Source organism: Anguilla anguilla, chromosome 14 (genome assembly GCF_013347855.1).
Source record: "Anguilla anguilla isolate fAngAng1 chromosome 14, fAngAng1.pri, whole genome shotgun sequence".
Lineage (NCBI taxonomy): Eukaryota > Metazoa > Chordata > Actinopteri > Anguilliformes > Anguillidae > Anguilla > Anguilla anguilla.
The window spans coordinates 4,656,326-4,668,575 of record NC_049214.1 but is presented as its reverse complement, the minus strand read 5'-3'; the positions used below and the strand labels follow the sequence as shown (position 1 = coordinate 4,668,575).

Below are 12,250 nucleotides of genomic sequence, written 5' to 3'. Positions count from 1 at the left end.
CCTCTCTCTCTCTCTCTCTCTCTCTCCGTTTGCAGCCTTGGTCGGCGTGTGTGTCATCGTTGGGATGGTGGCTTTGATCCTGTCAGCGGTTTGCTGGATCAGGTAGGCGTTAAAATTCCCGTTTGCGTTGCCGCGGTCCGTTCGTGGTTCTGGTCCGGTTCCACTGCGCCGCTGCCTGGAATGTGCCCGAAAGTGAGGTCATCAAGACCGCAACCACTTTACTGGTCTTCAGGTCGTGCAAAATGATCCACTTCTAGAGCATAAAATTTAAAGTCTACATTTGTGGGATTAATGAAGCAAGGTCCCAATTTTAATATCCACATTTCAATCAGGGGTTTGAAGGACCTGATTTCAATTAGTGGTTTTTTGGCTTGATTTACTGAGACCTTTAGTACGCAGAACCAGTAACATGACCAGTGATTGGTCATGGTATTTGTTGTGCACCAATCCTTGGTTTTGTTATTAGGTGTGTCTTAGTAAATCAGGGCCTTAGTGTGTGGAGGAACGCATGATACAGAGCAGGTAGTTCAGAGTGGACCCTCGTCACGCTAGTCTGCCGGCTGGGGTAAAAATAACCGAGCTCGCTCGCTGGCTCCCCCGCAGGCTGCAGAAGGACACGCGGCTGGCGGAGAAGGTGGACTACCCGGCGTTCTGCGGGGCGCCGCCCGCCTCGTCCTCCGACAGGACCTCGGTGAGCCCCGCCGAATCGAAGGCCCGTTACTGTACGCTGGTGGCTTGGCTTTGTGTCTGCTCGTTGCCTAAATCTTTATGTGGCTGTTTGTAAGTCCCTCTGGAAAAGAATGTCTGCTACATGGCCGATCACACACACATACAGAAGTGTGTGTGTGTGTGCGTGCGTGTGTCTGTCAATCTATCTGTCTGTCTGATGTCTGTAGGTATATCTGTCTGCCTGCCTGCCTACCTGTCTGCCTGTCTGTCTGCCTGTCTGTAGGTCTGTCTGTCTGTCTGCCTGCCTGTCTGTCTGTCTGTCTGTCTGCCTGTCTGTCTGCCTGTCTGTCTGCCTGCCTGTCTGCCTGCCTGCCTGTCTGTCTGTCTGTCTGTAGGTCTGTCTGTCTGTCTGTCTGTAGATCTGTCTGTAGGTCTGTCTGTCTGTGCGTCTGTCTGTCTGTAGGTCTGTGTACTCATTCCTCTCTCTTCTGTCCAGCCGGGTGATAAGAAGCTAGCGCAGAGTGCCCAGATGTACCACTACCAGCACCAGAAACAACAGATGCTGTCTATGGAGAAGTGTGTCCAGAGTACCGAATCTACCCCCCTCTATCCACCCGCTCCACCCTCTTCCTCCTCACCTACCTCCCTCTCCTCTTTTCTCTGTGATAGTCCCTCCCTCTCCACCCTCTTCCTCCTCACCTACCTCCCTCTCTCCTTTTCTCTGTGATAGTCCCTCCCTCTCCACCCTCTTCCTCCTCACCTACCTCCCTCTCTCCTTTTCTCTGTGATAGTCCCTCCCTCTCCACCCTCTTCCTCCTCACCTACCTCCCTCTCCTCTTTTCTCCGTGATAGTCCCTCCCTCTCTTGGGCTGTAACTCTTCTCTCTGTGTCATTGTATGTCTCCCTTTCACTCTTCTTCAGTGAATCTCCCTGTCTCTCCCTGTCACTGACTACTCTGTCTTATTCTGTCTCTCTCTCTCTCCCCCCTCCCTCTCTGTCTCATTCTCTCTCTCTCTCTCTCTCTCTCTCCTCTCTTCTCCTCTGATGGTCTGTCTGTGACTCTTCCCTCGCTCATGTCTCTCACTCAGGCACAAAGAAGAGGCCAAGGTGTCGGACTCTGGGGCCACGTCAGACGAGGAGAATGAGGACGGGGACTTCACAGTGTACGAGTGCCCTGGGCTGGCACCGGTGAGTACGGCACAGTCAGATAGCCACGCCCTCAGTGCAGCGGCCACGCCCTCAATGCAGCGGCCACGCCCTCAATGCAGCGGCCACGCCCTCAGTGCAGCGGCCACACCCTCAGTGTAGTGGCCACGCCCTCAATGCAGCGGCCACGCCCTCAGTGTAGTGGCCACGCCCTCAATGCAGCGGCCACGCCCTCAGTGTAGTGGCCACGCCCTCAATGCAGCGGCCACGCCCTCATGACTTTGAGGAAAATTGGGCCAGCTCAGACACTTGCTCTTCACATACACACTCACACACATACATGCATACACACACACGCACACACATACATGCATACACACATACACACACACACACACACACATACATGCATACACACATACACACACACACACACACACATACACGTATACACACACACACACACACGCACGCACACACGCACACACACACAGTCACGCATACACACAGACACACACACGCACACGCGTGCACGCACACACACGCACACACACAGAGCCACACACGTAATGCACAGGCACACATCCTCACATAGATGGGCAGGTGGCAATTATGTCATGTGATCATACTTTTTTTAGACTGTACTCTCCGTCAGCTGCATCATGTGACGCTCCCCTGTCTTCCCTGCTCTAGACTGGAGAGATGGAGGTGAAGAACCCGCTTTTCGATGACTCCACTCTACAACCCCAGAGGAACCACAAGTAGCTCTGGGAGGACACGTACAGACAGACACACACACACACACACACACACACACACACGCGCACACGGAATACACATGCAAATCAATACAAGTCCTCTGTAAGATGCTTGCCAGGCATCCCCGATCCTGAACACCTTTCAGAAAGAAAGAACGGTGGAAAGTGAAGAAAGGGACAGAAGAGAGCCTAATGAAGAGACGAGAGGAGGTGACGATCACTTGCCCCCCGATGGACACTCAGTGTAACTGCTTCCCACTTTGAGGAGCTCCCACTGTTTGCCCAGATCTTGGCCACTCCCTTCAGACTGCATTGGACTATTCCCCTGATCCTGCGCCCCCATACAAACACACACACACACACAGGCACACACACGCACACAATTGCTTTGACCATCTGGCTCTACATAATATCTGTTTTTCTGACACTTTATTGCTGTATTGTTATTTTTCTATACGTCGTGCTCGTTGTTTTCCGTTTGAACGTTCTGAGAGATCAGCACCATACATAGATAATGTTGTGGCTGCTTTTTTCAGTTTCTCTTTTGCTTTCTGTATACTTTGCTCGTTCTCTCGTGGTGAAGTCACCACCGTTGTCTCCCTGTATGACCGGTGTTCCTCATGTTTTCTTTTTCCTATTCTAAGCAGTAGACTGTTTTCCCAAAGCTGTAACATTGTAGAGGTTGAATGAGATAAAACACACACACACACACTCTCACACTCTCTCTCTGACACACACATACACACACACACACACACACACACGTTCCATTGTCATCCTTAATTTTAGGCTCCAGGACCAGTGTCACACTGTGCAAATCTGTTCATGTAAACATATCTGACTGGTTATCACAAGGAAAGACAAAGAAGCGTAAAAGCGCACAGTTTTTGGTGGATTTTTCCCCCCCAATCTGGACCCCCCCATGACCTCTGAACATTATTGCTTGCTGACCGGAGGCGGTCTGTAAAATGGACTGGGAGGAGTATATTACACTGTGCTCTGACTGACATAAAGAGGAAGGAGATCCGGGGCTCACTGTTAGTACCACATATACTGTGAGTCTTTTTTTATTTCCGTTGTCTTTTTTTTTTTTTTTTTTACTGCAGGTCAGTGCAGTCAGGCAAACATGCACACGTATGTAATCTACCTGTGCCGTCCAAAGGATGGTGCAGATATTTTTTTATTATTATTATCTTTTTTTTTTTTTTTTTTTTTTTACATTGGACCCATGATATTTTAATGAGCGTCACATATGGATGTACGCAGTAGAACTTGATCGTGCGTAGGCATTATTCTACTGGCTGACAGAATTGCATGATGCGATTTCACTTCCTTGAGAAAGAAAGTGGAAAAGTAGATTATCCTCTGTTTCTATGTATGTGTGCATGTGTCTGCTCACATTCACGCACATATACATGCATACACATGTGGGATACCCTCCAGCCACACAGAATAGTTTGTCATGTGCTGTCTGGATTGGAAGCAGACATGCATCATGACGAACGTCATTGTTTGTGATGAAATTCCAAAGCTGCGTAAAACTCTAAAACCAGTCCAGTGACCGAGCCCGCAGAATACCGAAAATATCTCAGAACGACTTAAGCCACCCCCTCTCCCTCTTTTAAAACAAAAAACAAAAACTGGCTCACCAAACACCTCTTACCGGACCTCCTGTAATGTAAATACTTTTTTTTTTTTTTAATGTTCAGAGAGAAATAAATTAATATTTGCCGATCTATATTTATTTGTACATAGTGACTCTTATCGCCTGGTTCAGATTCCCCTGTCCTGAGTGAACGGAGCTCTTTAGTTTCGCAGTTTGACCCCGTGACGGACGTGGGCATGCCACTCACGTCCCTCTGGGATGCTGTGACTAGAGGAATTTACCGCTTCTCGTGGACAAACAGCCTCCAAAGCAATTCCGCCTTATTCAACCAAGTCCTGTTTAGATCAGTGAACGAGGGAGTGAATTTATAAGTAAGTACACCTACCTACTCTTTGTGCCGTAAGAATCAACTGAGGTATCGTCGACCTTAGTGGTCACAAGGTGACGCCATTTCAGGAGCGTGAGTCTGATCAAATGAGCGGTGTTTCTCCTCCCCCAGAGACAGAGTCTCCGATTTCTGTCCGACTCATTTGATTGTGTCTCTCTTCGGCTAAAGGCCCAAAGCCTCCGCTTCCTGCTCTGATCATTCCTATGGAGAGATTTAAAGATTTTAAAAATGAAAAAAATAACTGGCTAAATCCGGGCTAGTGTACCTTTCAGAATTAAGCACCAGTAGTTACGCGTTTGAGGACAACAGACAGACGAAGGACAGGCTGCATGAAGAAGGAAAGGAGCTGACTGTAGTTTTGCGACCGAGAAGTCTTCTGTCTGTTTGTGACAGCAAAAATCCGTACACCCCACCACCACCCCCACCCCCAAATTAGCCGGAGATCTTCGGAAACAAAGTTTTTCATAGCAAACCGATAGCCTGCACACAAACCTCCCTGTGGTCAAAATGCAATGGCCGCTAACAAATTCAGCTGAGCTCTGTCTCAATATGAGATGAAGCCCCTCCCCTAATACACAATTTACCACCATGTTCTGTCATGAGTGTGTCCTATAAAAAAAAAAAAAAAAAGCTCCTTTTAAAAATACATAATTTTTTTTCGTCTTTGAAAGTGTCCCTCAGCAAGACACCTAACCCCTAATTGCTCCCAAACGAGCTGACTGGTACCTTGCATGGCAGCCTTTCACCGTTGGTGTGTGAGAGCGTGTGTGTGAATGGGTTAATGAGAGGCATCGATTGTAAAGCATTTTGGATAAAGGCGCTATACAAATGCAGTCCATTTACCATTTACCACGTGCTTCAGAGAACCGCAGATGTTTACGCCCTCCCGAAACAGCGGCGAATCGCGCATGAACGCGCCTGCGGCTGCAAGCGGCTAGTTGGACGTTCCAGATTAGGGTGGGAATTACTGGAGACCCATGTTCAGCCCCAAGTTGGGTTTCAATATTTTAATAAAGAAAACATAATTTATTTACATTCCTTACAATTCCGGCTGTGGGATCAGTCAGAAAAATTTATTATCAGCAGAGTAAATACAAATAATGAGACAAAGACAAGAAGTCCATAAATAAAACTAAAGACAAACTCAAGGACAGGATACAGTGTTATTTGCATGCTGTCATAATAAATAACTGGAAGGAGAAGATTAGTGGGGATGCATGTAAGTGTGTAGCTTGGCACTCTCATGCTACTTTGGGATCCTCAGTATTTCTTCTACCAAAACAAACTTAACCAAGTGACAGTTGCTTTCTGGCTGTTTCTGTTTGAAACATGTCGGTACAAGAGAATGTCTGAAATGCGGAGTTAACTCTTAACATGCTATAAAAAAACTAACCATATTGAAGTACACATTCTCCACAGAAACATTAGGCAGGAGAGATAAAGAAGTCAACATTTAAGGGCTGCCTCCTGACACACACACACACATGCACACAGGTATACATACATGCCAGACTAGATACACACACTCACATGCTCTATGAGTGTGTTCACCTATAATTCCATGTGGATTATTGTGATTTTTAAAATATAGCAAATTTTCTCCTGTCCTGTCATCTTCTATTACTGTCGAGCAGGGGTGCACAACTCCGGTCCTGGAGGGCCGATCTGCATGCTGGTTTTTGTTCCAACCGATTACCATTTCTTACAGCTCTATAAACTATGTTGCTTCACTCCTGCACTTGAGCACAGTGAAATCTGGGATAGACTGGCAGACTGTGACTCTAGCTGTTGCTTATACACATGTCAGATCAAGGTATGATTGGGCCAGTTCAATAAATGTTGGGAAATGTTGGCACAAAATCCTGAAATGGATGGACCTTGTTGTGCACCCCTGCTGTAGAGGGATTCCCTCTGTTACCAACCAAAGCTTTCTGTGGGCCAAGAGTTGTGCGATTGTTAGGAACCCCTCCAAATGTAGTTTTCTTTCTTTAAAATCATGGGGGGGGGGAATCTAATGAGATTCAGAGTAATTCACAATCTAATGGGATTCAATGATAGTTGGGACGTTTTAAAAGCAAGTATGGTTGATTGTCTTGAAAATATGTCCAGAAGTCAATGTTAGGTGGGGGATTTTGCTTAATATTTTGGAGGAATAAGATCCCAGGCATTTGGGATGTGCGTACGGGCCTTTAAAGTGCTCCCATTGGCACATGTAGGTGTATTTTTGGGGGAGCAGTTAAGGGGGCAGGTTCCAGCTGATTCTGGCCGTGGGCCGTTAAAGGCTATTGTCCCGCCTGAGAGCAGGGGGGGAAGCTGCTTGTGGGTCAAGGTGGGCAGACGGCTCCCAAATCGCAGTCGTCCCGGGACAACAGCTTTCTGAGAGCTGCGACCGTCCTTGTTACCATGGCAAAACCGTGGGACGGGCCCGGTGAACTGGTTCTGCAAGTGCTGATTGGAATTCTACTGCTTTGTGTGGTGGTGGTCATGGGGGGTGGGGGGGGGGGCAGAGGTGCTACAGCTGAAAATCAGGACAGACTGGGTCTGGGTCATGGTATGGGAGATGCCATTTAACTGCATGGAAATGTACGTGTAGATATATATTTTTATTATTTTTAAACCCAAACTCACCCCCCACCCCCCCATCCCCACCCTCACACTGCCCCACCCCACCCCCCATCTGGCTGTAGAAGGAATGATGTGATGAATTGGCCCAGCAATTGATGTCAATGGTTCTCAGCCATTTAGGAGACATTAAACAGAGACTAGGTTTTGGGGAGGGGTGGGGGCAGTGTACGAACAGGTCTGAGAAATGGTGGTTTGGGAGGCATTAGGGTGGGGGCCTGACTTGAGGAGAAAATGAACTAATGGGGCAGATTTTTGGAGGGGGGTCACCAAAATTGAACCCCTTAACTTTTAACTGCTGGTTTTGCTGGGATGTGATGTTGTATGCACTTCGGAGATATACAGATTGTAGGGGGCTGTTGAACTGTAGACTTGGGGGAGAGTATAAAGTGGACTCAAACATTATGATAAAATAAAAGCATTTATATTACATTCAAAGCTGTGGGTGTTTTTTGTTTCATTTTTTGATATTTCTAGAGCATCAGGAAAGGTAAGTTACAGGTGGTAAGATTGGTTTGCATTAAAACTCCTGCAATGTCATTGGTTCCAGAAAGTCTTATTTATTGACTGATGAAGACATCAGCTGATTATTGCAGTGATGTTTCTTCACATAAAAATTATTAATAAAATAAAATAAAAAATGTGTTGCCATAATATTTGTTCAAACTGAATTTTCACTCAAACTATGAATCTTCCCTGTCCAAAGCTGAGCATTTACCCTAAGGAAAAAATAATTAATTATTAGTCAGTTGATTGAATCCCAACCATGAAATCCTGAAACTAATTCCTCTTTGGTCACCTTTTGCTGAGCCTGAACAGATTAATTGTCTTAAGTCTTTCCTCATAACTTTTATATTTCATATCTGGAACCAATTTAGTTGCCCTTCTATGTACTTTGTTCAGTGCAATGTAAAGATTGAACACAGCTGCCTCCCTTGACCCAGCCCAGCCCACCTGCCTCTGCAGCACAATGAAATAAGCAGGTCAGTTTATGGCCCTTACTTACCGGGTCATCCCTGAAATGGGTGGCGGGTGAGTGAGTTATTGCCGTCTGTGCGTCTAGCCTCCTTTGTTTACCGAAAGGACTTTTGCCAGCTTGGGCTTCTGCATCAGAGCCTACCTCTATTCCTCCAGAGCAACAGGCCACACAGTGTTTCGTTTCTGCATCTGGGTGATTCTACAAGGTTTTTTTTTTTTTCGTCACAGAGTTGTTAATACATGGGACAAATTACCAAGGGCTCAAAACAGAATCTGAGTCTGTCGGGGTGTTTAAAAGTCCAGGCTTCACCGGATGCATGGACAGCAAAGTGTTCACCCATGATGGATGAATGACTTGTCCCGATCCTTAAACCTCCTTATGTTCACATGAATAATAAGTATTTATGAAAGTTTTTGTGTTTTAATTTAATTATCGCTTCCAACAAGCCTTGGAAGCGATAATTATAATGATTACTGTGGTGTTTTGTAAGGTTGTGTTAAATTAAATATATGTTGCGTTCATTGTACCTAATTTGACCCACGTCTACAGACCAGAGGTGGCAGTGATTATATATACTATATGGAATGCAAAAATGGCTTAAGGGTTTTATTTTTGTTCACCCATGATGGATGAATGACTTGTCCCGATCCTTAAACATCCTTATGTTCACATGAATAATAAGTATTTATGAAAGTTTTTGTGTTTGATAATTTATCTGACGCATCTGAACAAGATCTGTTTCCCCATGATCTCTGTCTCACTCTGTATATTTCCCAGTGGCAATTCAATTCTAACAGAGTTCATCTGAGTATAAAATGGATAAAGTGTACTGTATCCAAGTAAAATGTATTGTAACAGATTAGATTTTTTACACCAACATTACAGGTATTTGCTGTGATCAAGGCCAAAAGCATACCAGAGTGAGTAAATCCTAAAATATGTAATATGTGTCCTCTTGTTCACCTCGTCAAACATAGATATGCTTGAGTTGTAATATATTTCCGCTGCCATATTTTATATTAGCAATTTTGAGAAAATGCATATTAAATAAATATTGAAAAAATATCCTTATCTGAGTTTCCACTTCCCTTGTGGCATTCAAATGAACTCATATTTTGGCTAGCCTGTGATACATTTTACCTGAAACACAGGTAAAATGTATTTTCCCCTCATGCCTAGCTAACTAATTCTCATCCTAATCTGACAAGCATAATGCGACTGTCTCCACTACGGAAGGTTACAGACCTCTTTGCTTACATGTATCAATCAATCAATCAAAGTTCAAGTCATCTGAACTAACAAGTTATGTAATTAATATCCACATGATTTCGTCTCACAGCGGGAACTTTTTGGGATCACATGCTGCACAAGTTAAGGGAAGTTTTATTGTTCAGATAAAGACAGCAGTCGGTCACAAGAGCTAAAAATGAAGGCGAGCTTTAAGACAAGATCTAAAGACATCTGGCTTTCTGACTAATCTCTTCCAACCCCCCCACACCCCCCCCCACCCTTCCCCACAATCCCCTCTGAAACCTGACTGTACACTTTCTCCCCAAGAGTGTCTGCGCTTTGCATGACAATCCTCAAGTCCATGGAGCAGCACAAAGCCTGCGTGTGGGTTTGATGTCTTTTAAGTCTTTAGAGTGACTCCCTGGGCCTGCAGTGTCCCCTGTGCCCGGCTTTGTGACTGGGACTCAGAGGGAATAGGGGCAGGGAGCGATGGATGTCTTTATTTGGATCAAGTTGGGGCAGAGTGTGTTTGACGATGGGGGGGGGGGGGGGGGTGGGGGGTGGATTGGCTTGACGTTGTGTTGGTGGGTTTTTTTTTGGGAGGGGGGTTTGGGGTGGTAAAGGGGTATTAGAGGGATTAGAATTAGAACTTTGGTAGATCACAGGTATCCTCTGTCTTTCAATTTCAGTGATTTCACTGATCAGTACTGGCATGAGAAACACACACTTAGCATATATGTAATACAAAAAAAATCAGACGGCAATGACCGGAATGACAAAAAACAATGGAGAATGTAGGCATATAAATCCTAGCTAATTATTTTTTCCTCTACATATTTACTTTATTTTGTACAACTGTATCTTGTACTATTCTGTCTATTACCTATTGTTGCTATGTTATGGGCCTACTCTCTGTTGAACATCTGGATTCATGTCTCACATCTGCCTCAATTTCCTATGGGGGAAACTATGGGTGGTTATAGTATAAAGTGGCTGTGACTAAGCGTATGCTGAAAACGGGCCTTCCACTGAAACTGAAACTGTGATGGCCGCGGTGTGCGTTTCGAAGCAGAGGGGGCGGCAATCAAAGAGTTGCGACTTATTGTTCGGATCTGAAAGGAGGCTAATGGCCGGCCATCGTTTCTCGGGGCCTCCAATCCACGGGGAGCCCCGGGGCCCAGCCACACAATGACTCCCCGTTGGCGCCCCGCAGCGTGTCTTCCTGCCGCAATCTGTGGCGAACAAGCCGCTGGGGGTCGAAAAAAAATGGGGGGGGGGGGGGGGGGGGGGGGAATGTCTTCACAGCCTCAGCCCTCCGCGCGCAAGCACCGGGAAAAATTCAAAGTCAGACGCGTTCTTCTCAGCCGGGCGAATTTATTTTACGAGTCTTTTTTATGCTATTATCACTAAGTGTAAAAATCGGTCATATTTCAACACAGATCTTAAGAAATAGCGTTTTAATTCAGTGCTTTAGTGTAAAACGTAGATGTCTTGGGAAAACTCTGCTTTTTAAGAGAGTTTCAAAAATACTATTCGTGGGTTCTTGCTACCTCGTGCCCTTTTTTCCTAATTTTGGGCTAAATAAATCAAATTTGCAATGAGGTGTATTACAGTGTCTGCAAACTCTTAACGCGCTTTCCACTTTTTCACACATGTTTCAGAAACACGAGCCATTCTCAGTTGACACAGATAGCCGTGTAATGACAACCCATTTAAACACCCCCCCTGTGCCCCAAGAACACAAGCGCGAGGCGACGCAGGACACACAGATCAACTCAACTGTTTCAGATTAAATTCAAATGCAAGTTTGTAACCACGCTCTTCCAAGCCAACAAGCCCGGGAAGCGATAATTATAATGATTACAATGGTGTTTTGTAAGGTTGTGTTCAATTAAATATATGTTGCGTTCATTGTACCTAATTTGACCCACGTCTACAGACCAGTGGTGGCAGTGACTATATATACTATATGGAATGCAAAAATGACTTAAGGGTTTTATTTTTGTTCAAGTCCTTGAACAAAAGGGCCTGGAGGCGCTGCTGCTGTCTGGAGAAGGGTCATTTAAATCAAGAGCCTCAGCAAAACCCGACTGTAAAACTATAAACTGCATTGGTTCGCCATTGACACTAACCATCACTAGCCCCCCAATAAAGACGTTTCCAAGCAAATTATAAATCCGTTCCAGTATTTTCTTGAAATATGAAGAGATGGCGCAGACCACACGACATAAAATATTGTTTTTAACAGCAGTCAAAGCTACTCTTTACGCTGCCAAATGCAACTAATTGGCTATGCTACACCAAGCAGCCAAAATAACAAGTACACTGACAAGGTGCAATAGCCAACAATAAACAAACGCTAAGTCTGAGGTTTTATTTTTAGTTGTTAAATTATTTTGGTAGGCCTTTCATCCAGAACCTAATTATTTGCATTGTCACATCGAAGCTACACTTGGCAACTGTGGCCTTGAAATTTCATACATAGTCAAGTGTGTTTTTGTCTATGCGTATGCTAATCACTGTGGATTTTAATATCAAGGACAACTAATTAAGACTGAATAATTTCAACAAACTGCGCCGTTATGACCAACACATTTAATATGCACTGACAACGTTGTCTTGAATATTTATTTGAAGCTACTGTATTTAGCAATGCAAACATATAACGGAAAAGACACAAACCAATCAATAAACACCTATTGTGAACGGCGGCCGAATCATCCTTGTGGTGAGGGTGCGTCTAGCAGCCATTTACAATATTATAAATATATACAAATAAATTGTAGTAACAAAATTAAAGTCAATTTCCAAAGCTTGCTGCTGGACATAGCCAGGGAACTGATCAACAGTCG

General features: G+C 44.9%; 1 protein-coding gene across 2 annotated transcripts in view; it reads left to right on the top strand.

Annotated features, from left to right (window-relative positions):
• The window catches only part of npdc1a (neural proliferation, differentiation and control, 1a), a 39,733-nt gene extending 35,422 nt beyond the window's left edge, over positions 1 to 4,311 (top strand). For both annotated transcript variants that reach the window (XM_035392304.1, XM_035392303.1), the window contains exons 5-9: positions 36 to 102; positions 604 to 691; positions 1,166 to 1,245; positions 1,758 to 1,857; positions 2,509 to 4,311. In XM_035392304.1, coding sequence (XP_035248195.1) covers positions 36 to 102; positions 604 to 691; positions 1,166 to 1,245; positions 1,758 to 1,857; positions 2,509 to 2,580 — 407 coding nt within the window. In that variant the 3' untranslated portion in view covers positions 2,581 to 4,311. The remainder of the gene's footprint in view (positions 1 to 35; positions 103 to 603; positions 692 to 1,165; positions 1,246 to 1,757; positions 1,858 to 2,508) is intronic.
• The last annotated feature ends 7,939 nt before the right edge of the window (positions 4,312 to 12,250 follow it).